The sequence below is a fragment of the Platichthys flesus genome, chromosome 16 (genome assembly GCF_949316205.1).
Source record: "Platichthys flesus chromosome 16, fPlaFle2.1, whole genome shotgun sequence".
Classification (NCBI taxonomy): domain Eukaryota; kingdom Metazoa; phylum Chordata; class Actinopteri; order Pleuronectiformes; family Pleuronectidae; genus Platichthys; species Platichthys flesus.
Genome location: NC_084960.1, coordinates 5,565,530 through 5,580,254, shown reverse-complemented (window position 1 = coordinate 5,580,254; position 14,725 = coordinate 5,565,530). Strand labels below are relative to the sequence as shown.

General features: G+C 42.5%; 1 protein-coding gene across 3 annotated transcripts; it reads left to right on the top strand.

Moving 5' to 3' along the window:
• Positions 1-260: 260 nt before the first annotated feature.
• Positions 261-14,471, top strand: xpo6 (exportin 6). Of its 3 annotated transcripts, none has more exons than XM_062407961.1 (24): positions 261-1,016; positions 2,068-2,158; positions 2,786-2,898; positions 3,232-3,429; positions 3,566-3,725; positions 4,243-4,320; positions 4,419-4,950; positions 5,391-5,517; positions 5,630-5,739; positions 5,913-6,021; positions 6,186-6,278; positions 6,875-6,944; positions 7,033-7,192; positions 7,340-7,432; positions 8,406-8,550; positions 8,677-8,826; positions 9,010-9,199; positions 9,321-9,476; positions 9,694-9,808; positions 9,936-10,107; positions 10,307-10,468; positions 10,559-10,657; positions 10,982-11,212; positions 12,813-14,471. In XM_062407961.1, exons 1-24 carry the CDS (start codon positions 1,014-1,016, stop codon positions 12,912-12,914), a joined length of 3,459 nt encoding a protein of 1,152 aa, XP_062263945.1. In that variant the 5' UTR covers positions 261-1,013; the 3' UTR covers positions 12,915-14,471. The 3 variants fall into 3 exon arrangements, with proteins under 3 accessions (XP_062263945.1, XP_062263946.1, XP_062263944.1); XM_062407962.1 differs by lacking the exon at positions 261-1,016 and adding an exon at positions 1,047-1,622; XM_062407960.1 differs by lacking the exon at positions 261-1,016 and having other exon boundaries at positions 1,658-2,158.
• Positions 14,472-14,725: the final 254 nt, after the last annotated feature.

Here is a 14,725-nt window from a genome sequence, read left to right as displayed (position 1 = left end):
TGATACAAATTATAAAAGCGCAGGGGGCATGCAATGGCAAGATCTAGTTAGTAGCATTACAGTATTACAGAGACATTTGCATTTAAAATAATTACCTTTTCTCTCGTTTCCTAGTATTTCTTTATTAGTTCCAATTTTTAAAATGCTGTAATTTGAAGGCATAACCGGATGTGGTGCTGTTATTGTCGTAACCATCTTGACCCCGGGGCCGCTGTGATTGGTTGGTTTCTGCAGCGAAAGAGGAAGTTGCGAAGCCTGGAGCTGTAACAGGAGGCTGTTAGCTACTGAGCCGCCCTGAGCACCGACACCAGCAATAACAGGAGCCAGCGCCTTAAACCACCACACACTCAGTGCCGCCGCTCATTCGTCCCGTGTGCGGGGAGCCTGTGCGCTGTCCCCCGCTATAAAAAGAAAGAAAAGCACCGAGGCTGGAGGTGCCCGACGCTCGTGGACGCGTGTCTCCGCTTTTGACAGCAAGCTAACGAAAAACGCGATGTCTTCATCCCTGTAGAGAAGCTAACGCGTTAGCCATCCGCTGCACCACTTTTTGGGGCGAGTGATTAGCCGCGAGACGTTTTAACTTCGGGGGCTAATTAACGGATCTCTCCGGTGGTGGATGTCCCGCAAACCCCGATTTTACAGAATAATAAACCCAGCGGAATCACGCGACGATGCAGCCGAGCCCACCCGACTCGAGCTAGCTGATTCGCTGCCTGTGTACTTGTTCGAGCGAGTACGCGTTTTTAACGCGGGCGAGATCAAAAACATAACGTGTTATTGCTAACATTTGCTAGCTTGACGCGTGTGAGTGAGTTAGTGAGTTTGTGTGTGTGTGTGTGTGTGTGTGTGTGGAGGATCGACCCACGATGAGCCCCCTCTGCAGCTTCGTTAGCCAGCAACACCGTAGCTAACGTTAGCTACAGATCTGGCTAGTCAGGTTGCTAATGTTGGCTCATTAGTGTAATTGAGCCGAGACTTAAGTAAACCCGAGGAAGCATCTGAGCCCGCTGAACATGGTGAGTACGATTCCACGCGTCTCCCCCTTCACCCTGTCTGTCACTCGCCGTGTCTTCCTGTCCCATGTGCTAACAGCTAACCTGGTGCAACGGCTTCCCACAGGAACACATAACGTTTTATTAATACTCTGTTAACACATGGCGCTAATGGCACATGCCAGTGTGTGTGTGTGTGTCTGTGTGACAGGTCAGGTAACGGTTTGGTGGGCTCCAGGCCGCTTGACGGGACGTGACGGCTCTTCAAGCCATTTCACGGAACTAGACGCCCATCTTGCAAACGCGATAATTTTGCCCCGAGTCGTGTTGAGCCTCGGCAAGTTGTGGCGTATTTGAGGAATTCAGAGCCGCCTGCCACGGGAGCTGCTGCACGGAGCCTCATTTCCACATCGCTCCTCTCTATTCGCCAGACGAGCCCAAACCTCCTCCAGCTGCCAAAAGCCCAGTGTTTATACCTACAGCTATTTGATTACGTTTATCACCGAGAGCCTTCACCAGGAACTGTGTACTTCCACCAGGCCGTGCCTAAACGTGCACGCCACTGATACATGTGCAGGGATCCAGCTGTATCCGTCTATATACTTCTGAAGATAGGTTCAGTCCACCTCAGTAAGCCTGAGTAAGATGGTGACATACATCTGCAAATGCCAACTGATGTCTGTTAAAATTAGTCTGCGAGACGGCTTGATGAAGTTCTCTGCACGTGCACACTTTCATTCTTTGTGAGCAAACGAAGAAGATAACATCATAAATGCTGGAATGTTGTTATCTTCACGGTGACAATGGGATTTTTGGACACGATCAGGTGTTTGCTGTGACTTGTGACTGGTTTGCACTTCAGCATCTAGTGTGCACTTACAATGCAAGACATGCACTTCCCTGAATTTCACCTGTCAAATGGACAGATATTGGTCTCGGTTTGATTTCTCTCACGCTAATGTGTAGATCCTTATGAGAAAAATAGAGCCTCCACTGCTTCGGATCATGCATGTTGTTAAGTAGCTATCCTATGTGTGCTCACTTATGTTTAACTTTATCTCCTATTATTCTCCAGGCTTCCGAGGAGTCATCGCTGCGCGCACTGGAGAGCCTCATGACGGAGTTCTTTCACAGCTGCACGACCAATGAGCGAAAGAGAGAAATAGGTAAGTCAGTAGGTCAGTGAAGTGGGAAACAAGAAGTTAAAACCTTTAAGCACCCTCCCGATCTGTGTCCCGGCACAATCTTGTCTGTGACCTTGTTGCTTGCTTTTTATTATGATATGCTTTTTCAGCTGTGAGACCTTTATATAGACTGGTGTGTGTGTGTGTGAGCCTTTTCCAGATCATGTCCAACCATTGAAGTGTAGAACCGACTTAAAGATGAAGAATGGAAATGGGAAGCACCTGATCAAAGGGTTTTAATACTTATGTTAATGTTATGTTTACGTTTCTTTTAAGAAACGTACAGACTTTTCTTGACTCAGTTTTCACTTTTTAATATTGGGTTGCTGAGTGCAGATTGGTTGAGGGACAAAATCAGTCAAATTATTTCAGTATAGGGCTGCAAACATCACAACATGAAGGGCTCTGATTATTGTCTAAATTCACCGCTGGACAGTTTCTCACAGTGGAGCATTTAATGTGACCCGGAATAATTTGGTGTCACTTTTTTGTCTCACTTTTTTTTAAGACACTTCCTGTTTTGTGATGCGTTACTTTCGATCTGTCTGTAAGTGAAGTACTACATTGTCGTATACCTCTGTGATCATACCTACTTCCTCTTCTCTGCAGAGGAGTTGCTGAATAACTTTGCGCAGCAGACTAGTGCTTGGCGGCACTGCATGTTCTTCCTCTCCAATACTCGGAATGAGTATGTAATGATGTACAGCCTCACAGTATTTGAAGTAAGTCCTGTAGGTGGAAGATGCATGTTCTGGATTTATGTATCCCTGCCAGGCCTTTTTTTTACTAACATTTTACACAGAGATATGCAATGCTTAATGGGTAATGATCGTATGACATTATTTTTTTTTAGTTTTTTGTTTCCTCATTTGCTTAGTTCTACAAAATGAGTTGGTTAAATGTATCATCCATTTTGTGGGAGATAAGTCTGACCCCAATGACATGATGATTAAATAAAAAATTGTTTTATTTATATAATTTTCTTGATAAATGAATTGCAGGAATTAGTACTCAAACAACATCTTTGACCATTGCTTGTTCCCTTTTACTTTCAGAACCTGGTGAACAAAATGTGGATTGGTGTAGCTTCACAAGACAAGATGGAGATTCGCAACTGTCTACCCAAACTCCTGCTGGCTCAGCACAAATCTGTGCCCTATTTCATACGTAACAAACTGTGCAAGGTCATCGTGGACATCGGACGCCAGGACTGGCCGATGTTCTACCACGATTTCTTTACCAACACCCTTCAGGTGAGCCCCACTCTCATCCTTTATGCAATTAAAGTGTGTTGTGCTGTTGGTTTTTATCATTATCAGCTTTGTCAACTGCTGTACATAGTAAAAATTCAGTAATCTCTATCTCCATTGTCTCTGTTGTGAACTACAGTTGATCCAGTCCCCAGCTATGGCTCAGTTGGGTTTGGTGATGTTGAAAACGACATCAGAGGAACTTGCATGTCCTCGAGAAGATCTGAGTGTTGCGAGGAAAGATGAGCTGCGTAAACTGCTGCTGGAGCAGGTACCGACTCTGCTCGGACTGTTGACGGGTGAGAACAACCTTTTTGTGCAACATGATTTCCTGATATGAATAAAAGTGCCTGGTGGTAGTTTGTGGTGGGCCACTTGTAGTGTTCTGCCGTCATAGAAGCATAACAGAATGTCCTCTTTTACAGTTTTTTTATGCTTTTACTTTGAAGGGGTGGACCATTTCAATGTCTTGTCTCCACACGAGTAAATTATAATAATAATAATACGACACTATTGTTCAGCAGCACCAGTCGCTGCATTTTTGAATCAGCCCTGTTCTGGGTGACCTCACTGTTGCGTCCCATATTGCAAACAATGCAAAGGACTTCAATTCCCTTTGCACACTGAGGCCTACCGTCAACAGAAAAGCTTAAACCACCAATATGGCAACCTGCAATTTTGGTTTAATTCAATTTTTAATTGCAAAAAACTTAAGATCAAATCTGCCTGAAGTAGAGTTAGGCTGAGGCTCAGATGTATTGGTGGAAAGCCGTCAGCATATGTGGTTTTAAATATGCCTGACTTCTTGTTTTGCAGGTATCCTGGAGACCTATTGGGATAAGCACAGTGTCATCGCCTCCACGCCACCTCCCTCACCCACCTCAGGGGAAAGTGGTGAGAAAAGAATTCTTAAGCTCCTTTTAAAATGCAAAGATTTGATTTGAAATTTTGGGATTTAACCGGACCACTTTGTGTCTCTTTAATCCATCTAGTGGAATTGCTGGGCAGTTTGTTTCAGGGCAGCCAATACTCAAAGCTGCTCTGCCAGCCCATGGCAGCGTTGGACAGTGAGAGTCAGCAGCTCTGTTGTCTTGTTTTGGAGTGTTTGGCCCACCTGTTCAGCTGGATCCCTCTCTCCACAAGCATCACACCCACCCTGCTGGCCTCCATTTTCCATTTTGCACGTTTCGGTTGTGATATTCACACAAAGGCCAAGATGGGATCCTTCATCTCCTCCAACTCTTCCTCTTCTAATGGCCAGCTTAACTCTGGGACAATGGCACCAACATCGAACGGGGGAGGGCGAAACGGACAGCAATGTGAGGGCAGCAAGGTGGACCGCGCCCGGCTTGGCATACTCGCCATGACTTGTGTCAATGAACTGGTGTCAAAGAACTGTGTGCCAATGGATTTTGAGGAGTACCTGCTGCGCATGTTCCAGCAGACATTCTTTCTTCTGCAGAGGCTGACGCGAGAGAATAATGCCCATACAGTCAAGAACCGCCTAGAAGAACTTGATGAGAGGTATGGACCTTAGTCTACTGGTGCTTGTGCGTGCATACCTGTTAACAGATGATAGTTCATGTGTAAGGTAATTTATATAAATGTAAGTGTCAAGCTTACAGTATGACGTAGCAAATTACATCTCCGTACGTGGCAGACTGGCAAAAGCACCAAATTAGAACACAATCTAACTCAGTAGACTTGTGAAACATAACTTTTATGTTGACTGTGCCTGTAACACATCACATGTGAAGATATTTCCTGCACTGTTTGTATCATTTAACACAAAATGAGCAAAGTGTAAACAGGAACTGAAGTCGCCCTTCAAAAAGACCCTTTGCAGACATCATACGGAAAAGCATGTATCTAAGGTTATGATACGTCATTATTGACCAGTGAAGTAACTTCTGAGTGCAAGATCTTCGTGGTGTATTAACGGTTTGTTTTGTTTCCTCTTGCAGTTACCTGGAAAAGTTCACTGATTTTCTGCGCCTGTTTGTCAGTGTTCATTTGAGGCGGATTGAGTCCAGTCCTCAGTTTCCAATTGTAGAATTTCTCTCCCTTCTTTTCAAGTACACCTTCAACCAGGTAATGATAATAAGTCGGTTGTTTGTGCACTAAACCACATTGTGTCGATTCCTTCAGATTCCCTGCAGGCTTGCCTCTCATTGATATAAATATATATTTTATATTTTTTCAGCCTACCCACGAAGCTTATTTTGCATGCTTGGAGATTTGGAGTGTGTTTTTGGATTTTCTCACAACCAAAATTAAAAGCAGACTATCCGACCGAGACAGTGTCCTGAATAGGTAAGTGATTCAGGAAGCATGTTTATACCTATTAAACCTCAATGGTTTTTCTCAAACGCCAAGTGAACTGAAATTTTTTAATCTCATAGGGCAACTATATACAATATAATTAAGTGTACATGATTTCTGATGTGTTGTTGTTGTTCTAAATATAATCATGTGTGGTTAAACAGGTACAAAGATGCCCTGGTTCTTCTGTTAAGGGAAGTTCTGAATCGCATACAGTTCAGATACAACCAGGCCCAGTTGGAAGAGCTGGATGATGAAACGCTGGATGATGATGTAAGAACATTTCCCACCCAGTAAATTCCAGTCTGTCATTTGCAACTTTTTATTTAATATTTCCGGTGTCTCTTTTAGCCACAGGAAGTCTAAAGTAAAATTAGGAAGTTGTTTATAGTTTTCACTTCAAAGACTAAATGTATTTCTTCACTTGGTAACCATAGAAACAGACCGAGTGGCAGAAGTACCTGCGTCAGAGTCTGGAGGTGGTTGCCAAGGTGATGGAGCTGCTCCCATCCCATGCATTCTCTACTTTGGTAAGAGGTCGCTGTTGGTGTCACATTGACATATTGTAAGGATTTGAGGCATCTACACAAAATGTATTAGTATATATTTATTTTGTATTATTCCAACTTGAGCAAGTGTCCTTCAACAGGAGCTTCAACATTAATTCCAAACCTGATTACACACTCCAGGTCGCCAAAACATTAGAGCAGAAATATTGACTTCTGAAGTTTATAAGATTGTTTATCAGCTCACACGTTTTCACAGGTCGGAAACTGTTAAACAAACCACAACAACAATACACATTTCCTCATTTTATTTGACCCGTTAACTCATAGTGAAACAAAATATCAGTCATATGACTTCAAACTAACATGAGTTCCTAGAAGGATGATCCAGCCACGTGTTGAGCATTTCTACAGATCTGACTAGTCTTGTGACCATGACACTTCATGTGTGGAATGTAGAATTATGAGTTTCACTTTTGTCTTGATAGAAAATGGGTCTTTCTTTCTTTCGATAGACACTGAATTATTTTCACATGGCTGCAGATTTTATTGTTTCATGTTGAGAAATGTAGAACCAATCTTTGACGGTCTTCCTCCTTGTTCCTCTTTCCGGTCTCAAGTTTCCAGTGCTTCAAGAAAATTTGGACGTGTACCTGGGTCTGCAGCAGTTTATTGTCACCACTGGCTCTAGTATGTAATGCTTTTGCTTTTGGTACAGCCACATGTAATGGTGCTACTCGCATAGATTCAAATGTTTGAATGTTCTGTTGTGTTTCAGGTCGAAGGCTGAATATCTCTGCGGAGAACGACTGCCGCCGCCTTCACTGTTCCCTCAGGGACCTCAGCTCCCTCCTTCAAGCTGTCGGACGCTTGGCCGAGCATTTCATCGGGGATGTTTTTGCTGCACGTTTCAGTGATGCCCTGGCCGTGGTGGAGAGGTTTGTGCTTCTATATAACATTGTACCTACAACATGAGACCAGATTTATATCTCAGAATGTTGTTAAACCTCCATTTTCTTTTTGCCGTTCATTTTGTATAATTGAAAGACCGACATGTCATAATGAGCATTTCCTTTGTCTTCAAGGTTGGTTGAAGTGACTTGTTACGGCTCTCGGACCAGCCTTTACGACCTGGAGACCGCTGTGCCTTCTGTGCTCAAGCCCGACCTCACTGACGTGTGAGTATCACATGTTTTAAGAAGAAATGAAACCCTGTCTTTTACCATGGGACTCAATGGTTGTAAAATACAATACCATTCAGTTATAGAGCACAGTGTCACAAAGGGGACACGTGCGTGCGTGTATGTGTGTGTGTGTGAGAACAGTTGCGATGTTTGTGTGAATTTAGAAACTCAACAGTCGTCTTTCACTGTCAGAATAAAAGCAGCTGGAAAGCTGTTTGCGGCTGTTTGCATAGTGCTGTTGAAATTGCCTTCCGTTGTTTGTCTTTACATTTTGCATAATGAAGAGAGAATAATTTTGACCCTTAGAGCAGCAAAGCGGTAGGCCATTAAAATATATTTAATTCCGTCATGAATAAATTAAACATTACTGTCAATGAAAATTCAAAACAAACTGGGAGAAGCTTTTACAAAGAAGAAAGAAGAAAGTATGTTTTATCTACAAAAATGTCTGTGAATTTGGGTCCACACACTTTCTGGTTTTCCTTTCTTATATGAAGACAGCAGGAGCTTGTCTGTGTCAGAGGGCTTCACGTCAACAGAAAAATGTCGATAGCGTTCGGGGAGGGGGGGTGGAGCCTGGGTAGAGCAGCAGGATGCAGGAAATGACGCATGAATTCTGCGGCAGAGCGCACCTGTTTTTGAATATAGCACAGGGTTGTGACCCTTATCCTGGCAAGCTCTTGAATCGCATCGTCTTTCCAAGTTAACATCTTTGTGTGAGTCTTCGCTCATTGCTTCTATTTTTCACCCTGAGACATTTGTAGTCTCCCTATTTCATGTCCGTTGCGTGTCAACACTGTTATTCTCACATGAGCTCACGCTGACATTTTACTATGGGGCTACTAGAAAAAGTCAGACATTTTCGTTCTCACGTGTAGCCCAGGCATTTCAGGAAACTGTCCAAGTTTCAGTGCATGTCTCAGAGCAGCACATGTTTTAACCCTGTGTCATGTTTTGTTTGTTGCAGACATGCACAGGCTCTTGCTGCTTTGCAAGCGTACTCTCACTGGCTTGCACAGTTCTACAGTGAAGTCCACAGTCAAAACCAGAGCCAGTTCATCAACCTCATCACATCCACAATTGAGGCCAGCAGTCCACTCATCACAACCAAGGTAGCTTCTCTAACTTTCTCTCTGATGATGTCATTGGTGGCTACTAGCGTACATGATAAAGAAGAAAGTGTAGAATGTTGTTGCCAAATGATTTTATAAACTTTATAATTCTGCTTTTATCTCCAGGTACCTGAGAAATTGCTGCTTTCATCGTGCCATCTGATGGTTTCCATCACATCTACTGTGCGGCCAGTGTTTCTGGTCACTTTGCCAGCTGTTCAGAACATCTTCAACCTCATTACCACAGAGAGTCGGACCCGCAGACTTCCCCAAGAGGTAAATGTTTGTTTCTTTTATCTTGAATTTTTTTTTTTTTTAATATTTAGTCCACAATTTCTCTTTAAATGAAAGACTTCACTACACAAGCCAAACATTTTCAGAGGTTGATTTAGAAAGAATCTAAAGGTTTCAATGTTCTTAATACTTGAAATGACTGTTGTGTTTTTTCTGCCCACCCAGGCGCACATGCTGGTGTGTCGGGCTTTATCCAACATGCTACTGCTCCCGTGGCCAAATTTACCAGAGAATGAGCAGCAGTGGCAAACTCGCTCCAGCAACCACGCCAGCCTGATGGCAGCCCTGACGCGGGAATATTGTAATTTAAGAGGAACAGTGAACATCACTCCTCGGCAACCCGCAGTGGATGACAGTCAGTTTAGATTTTATTTATCTTTCTCTTTCTGTGTTGTTCCTCCTGGTCTGATTATTTGATGCCCTGTCGTTCCTTTTCCTCCTCTAATTGTGTTTTGCCCACGCTCTTCTCACTCCAGTGAAAGCGCTGATACAGCAGACCCTGCCTGTGCTCAGAGACATGGTGGACAGCGTCTCCGGGGAATCCACCAAATCACGTCAGATCTGTTACCAGAATCTCCAGGAGTCTGTCCAAGTGTCCCTCAGCCTTTTCCCAGTGTTTATTCAGCAGCCAGGTCAGTGTCTCATCTGTAGTTGTCCTGCCAATCTCAAGGTTAAACTTGACAGCTTGATTTAAGTGGAGCTCCGTTAACTTACATTTCACAAGGAGACTTTCTGTAGTTGCTTGCAATGAAACTGTAATAGTAAACACATTTTAATATAAAACATGTTCTCAACAAACGACAACACATCTGACTGGCCAGCTTGTTAATGGTCATTTGTCTTCCCCAGATGTGACGGATGAGATGCTGGCCTTCTTCTTGACGCTGTTTCAGGCGTTGCGAGTCCAGATGGGTGTTGCCTTCACTGGACAGATCATCCACACTTTTCTCAGCATGTTCACCAGGTAAAAGAAACTGGTCCCAGCAGTATTACATCCTGTTTGGATGGATAAAGACTCTTAATGGCTTCAGGCATAATGCTGCTATCACTCTTTAACACAAAAGAATGTTTATCACTTGTGTGTGCTGCAGGGAACAGCTGGCCGCCAGTATTTTGCAAGAGGGCAGTGCCGGGTGTAGAGTGGTACAGAAGTTCCTGAAAATCCTGCAGGTGGTGGTGCAGGAGCCCGGTCAAGCTTTCAAGCCCTTCCTACCCAGCATCCTCTCTCTGTGCATGGAGCAGGTTTACCCGGTGGTGGCAGAGGTCAGTTAGTGGTCACATCAAGCTAAGACAGTCAATGTGAATATTGTGGAACAACATATATTATCAAAAAGATAAAAATGTATTGTCTGTGGAAACCAGACACTAGTCACTAATCTGTTATTTGGAAAAATCGGACAATAAAACATGTCACACTCATAATGATGTTGTTTTGATGGTGTACATTGAAACCCGTTGACAGAGATCTTCACCAGACGTCAAGGCAGAGCTGTTTGAGTTGCTTTACCAAATACTTCACCAAAACTGGAGGTACTTCTTTAAAACGTCAGTCTTAACAAGTGTCCAAAGAGGAGCTGCCGAAGATACGATGGAAAATGAAGCCCAGTTCACAGCTGCCATGCAGGTCAGTGTCCACAGCATCGAACCTTTATACCGCTGTGTTCTATATTTCTTTGACTTCCTTCCCTGACTTGTGTTGAAATATGGTCTCCAGGCTTTCGGACAGTCGTTCCTGCAGCCCGACATCCACATCTTCAAGCAGAATCTCTTTTATCTGGAGTCGCTGAACAGCAAGCACAAGCTGTATCACAGAGTGAGTTGAGCTTCTGTTTTGGTAGATGTGTTGTATATCATCATGCAGCATCGCTTACTCCTATTTTTGCACTCTTATGGTTGCTGTTTGTAAGTTTTGCCATCCAGTATTATATTGAGAAAAGTATATTTGCTATAAATTTAGATGTTTTTCTCTTTTGGCGTTCGTCTCCCTTCTTTGGCAAATGAAATCTGATTAGTAATCAAACGAGCAAAACAAAAACAACTACTTTTCTAATCAATATAACCTTTACACTGTTATTATTAAGAATGTTCACAATATAAATCCTCCATTGTCATTCATTTTCTTTTTAATGTGCTTCAGAAGCTTTTCCGGACTTCCATGCTCTTCCACTTCATCAACGTGCTGCTGCAGGTCCTTCTCCAGAAAAGCCACGACCTTCTTCAGGAGGAAATCGTCCTCGCTATTTACAACATGGCCTCCGTGGACTTCGATGCCTTCTACTCTGCCTTCATGCCAGAGTTCCTCAACAGCTGCCAGGGTGTAGACAGCGGCCAGCGAGGTGTTCTTGCACGCAACTTCAAGCTTGAACAGGTAAGAAAGTCGTTACTCAGATATCTTGTCCACCAGTCGTTAACCCTGGCAATGTATTTAACTGTATTTATTTATATTTTACTTTTTTTGGTCATGGACATGAATCTTCATAACAACTCAGCACTACAGTGGCATTTAAAAGATTGTCTGCATGTCAATACTGTACAGTATTTTACACTGCTGTAAATAAGCAACACATTCCAGCTTTGAATTGAAAATTATTTTCATCCTAATCTTTTTAGCCCTCAACAACTTAAAAAAAAAAAAGAGCCTGTGGTTTTTTTTATTATTCCATTTATTGTTCATTGCTGTGAGACTGTATGTAATTTAACGCTGACCAGTCTCAACTCGTGTCCCCCTCCAGGGCCGGCCCTAGCACATTTGGCGCTTCCCCCCCCAAAAAAAACTATTTTCCAGGAAAACTTATTATAAAATTATTTCTTTCTTCGTAAAAGTTGCTCGGACACACACACTCTAACCATATGCCTCAATGTGCTAGCATGTTCTGACAACACCAAGGAGGTACGTACCTCGATTTTTGCCTCATTTTACCCTATTGTTGGAATATTTTTTTTAATATCAAAATATTGGTTGGAGATATATGTAATGGGTCCCAAAATTGATACCACAGCAACAAAGTATATATGTAGAATACAGCATGAATGCAGCAGCAATAACGACACGGAGCCTTCAGTTCCTCATCCAGACTGCATCTTATTCAAATTAAACACAATTTCAAGTACAAGCATTTCTTTGAGTGTAACTGCATTTTTAAGTGCATAAAACATACATTCAATTATTATGGTGTCTCTTTCCTCCAAACATCTTAATATACATCATCACTCATAAAGAAATATAAACATTTACAATATAGACCTATTGAACATTAGCTTATAACTGGTCTTTCTAAGGGACAATTACAATACATGACTTAATTACAGAGTCTGTGTGTGTCGGAGCTTAACTACACACTGTAAAGTAAACAATATACTATCGCGACCCGCCTGCAAGACGACGTGCAGGTAAAATAAACACCTATACAGAAAATGTAGCCCCGCCCACCTAGTGCAGGAGTGTCTCCCCTCACTGCCCAGCGGAGTTCTTAAGTTTCACCAGTCTAAGTAGACAATCAGAACAATATCAACACGTCTCAATGACATGGTGATCAAGCGAAGCTTTAGGAGCTAACGTAGGTGACTCTCACCCACTACTAACCTGTAGGATACAGGATGGAAGCAGCAGCAGTAAAGATACGGAGCATTCAGTTCCTCATCCAGACTGCATCTGACAGTACGGGGTGCAACTGCTCCCTTGCCAAACGTTCCTCCTGAGTGCTGCTGTCATTTACTGATTTCTCTAATGAAACTACTTAAAACACTTTAAGTAATTAAATACAATATTTTGGGTCATACCACATATAGAAGGGGGCGCAAAAAACTCTGCCCAGTTTTTTGCGCTTTTTTTTTTTTGCTCTGCGCAGTTTTTGGCGCCCCCCCTCTGAGTGGCGCCCTAGGCAACCTCCTATGTCGCCTGTAGGAAAGACCGGCCCTGTCCCCCTCTGTAAATTCATATCTGATAAACCTTTCTCTTCCCTCTCTAGGACCTGCCCTCGTTCACTCAAAGCGTGCAGCGGCTGGTGAACGACCTGCGCTACTACAGACTGTGTAACAGTAGCCTGCCCACTGGCACCATCAAGCTATAGCACAATGACTGAACCACTCCACACATCATCTATGATCTTCAAGGACTGCCTGTGCTGACCACTTTGCCCCAACACTCCTTTCCAGCTCAGCGTCGCTCCTCCTATTCAGAGTGATAGGACGGAACCACATACGTTTCATGGTTGAGTTACTGGAGGTTGAGGATGCTGCTGATGTTTAATTTCGTTGATTTCTACTGTAGAAGGTTGGCACGTAATTTTTTTTTAAAGCAGTGCCCTCCTTATATATTGCCAATGATAATTTGGCAAGAAATGTAAACCTGGTCTGCAGTCGGCAGTCGCCCAGACCTGGAGCAGTCTGAGCCAGGCCTTCTCTCCCACGCCTCTGCAAACAGGCCGAGCTGGGACTGAGCACTTTCAACTCATTTTGAGTTTTTTAAAATACCTGCTTTTATTCATTTTTGCCTTCAATTGTTTTCATCTCCAAAGGAGACGGACTCTCAACTTAAGATCTTTCATATCATTCCATTCTGACAAAGATAAAACCTGCTTGATTTAAATAAAGTGCTTTTTTAGTAAAACTCAAGTGTTGGATAATTCATAATTTATTGCCCGATGTGCTCCGACAGTGTTACAATCGTTGACACTGTTGAATTTCATATTAATTGGAATTCAACTATTTCAAATGCTGAATCATAATAATAATTTTCACATTTTAATTTTGTAGAGATGTATTGTACAGTATAGATTCATTGTAAAAGTTGACACTTCTTTCTAGGGCTGAGTGAACTTTTATATGAGCCTGAATGTCTTAAATACTGAGAATCTCTTTCATGGGATTTAATTTAAAACAAATGTATTGGTCACAGGGAAAGTAGATTGTGGTGTCGAGCACGAAAAACAATAATGTTAACTTGCTTTACTTTAGAGCTTAAGAGAAGTATGAAGTGTGTAATGAAGACAGGATGGAGTTGCATAATGTGAATATTTAGGATCCAGCTGTTTTAGGGATTAAGAAAGATCATAAATGGACAGACGGTCAGGCAACATTTACTTTTTTATTAGCTCCTGCAAGTCCAACAACTTCATAAAAATACTTAATTCACTGTGATAGTCGTGTATTATGAAGAACTTTCTCGTGCTGTATTTGTCGGAACTGAAGATCAGGGTCATTACCAATTTCACCTATTAAACATCTGCTGGTTAAGGACACATCTGTGTGTTTACAACTTCTGACATAAAAAGAACAAAGGCTACTCTTTGACATATTGAACCGTTTCTGCAACAGATTTTATAGTGGGAGGCTTAGCCACGACCGCAACATCAGAACTCTTTGACGTGGGCATTGTGACATGTCATTCTTCTGAGACAGGAAGCTCTAATAGTGGCAGCCGCAGCTCGTAGTGGCACTGCCGATGTCAACAGAAACTGATTTGCAGCTGTTTGTGACTTATTCAGGGATATTTGATGTAGTTTGTGAATGTTTATCAGCTAGCTACTGTTCTGTATTTCCCCACTTGTATCGTGAAACATGCTCGTTTATGTGGATTCATTATTTGTAATATTCTTATTCATTCTGCTTAAATGCTGTGAATGCTTTGCCTTTGTTGTGTGTCATTGAACTGAAGCTTGAGATCACTACTGTTGATTGTTCCGGGGCATGGATGGTTGAGACGCTGCGTACAGTTCTGGTGTCATCCCTTCATCTGTTTTATTGTTTTTTACCTTCTCTGCTCATATGTACTGTATTTGAATACGGCCAATTTCCAAAATAATATTTTTTTTTTTCAAAATAAGGTCTAGTTAAACTTGAATAAGATTTATTAAGCCTTTTATGGGTCCAAGCCATTTTA

Bases quoted from the DNA above. Each gene is read 5' to 3' on its own strand.
- xpo6 (XM_062407960.1), top strand. From the start codon at position 2,002: ATGTTGTTAAGTAGCTATCCTATGTGTGCTCACTTATGTTTAACTTTA. The intron at 5,740-5,912 runs GTAAGTGATTCA...GTGGTTAAACAG, and splicing joins CGAGACAGTGTCCTGAATAG to GTACAAAGATGCCCTGGTTC. The intron at 7,193-7,339 runs GTTTGTGCTTCT...TTTGTCTTCAAG, and splicing joins GCCCTGGCCGTGGTGGAGAG to GTTGGTTGAAGTGACTTGTT.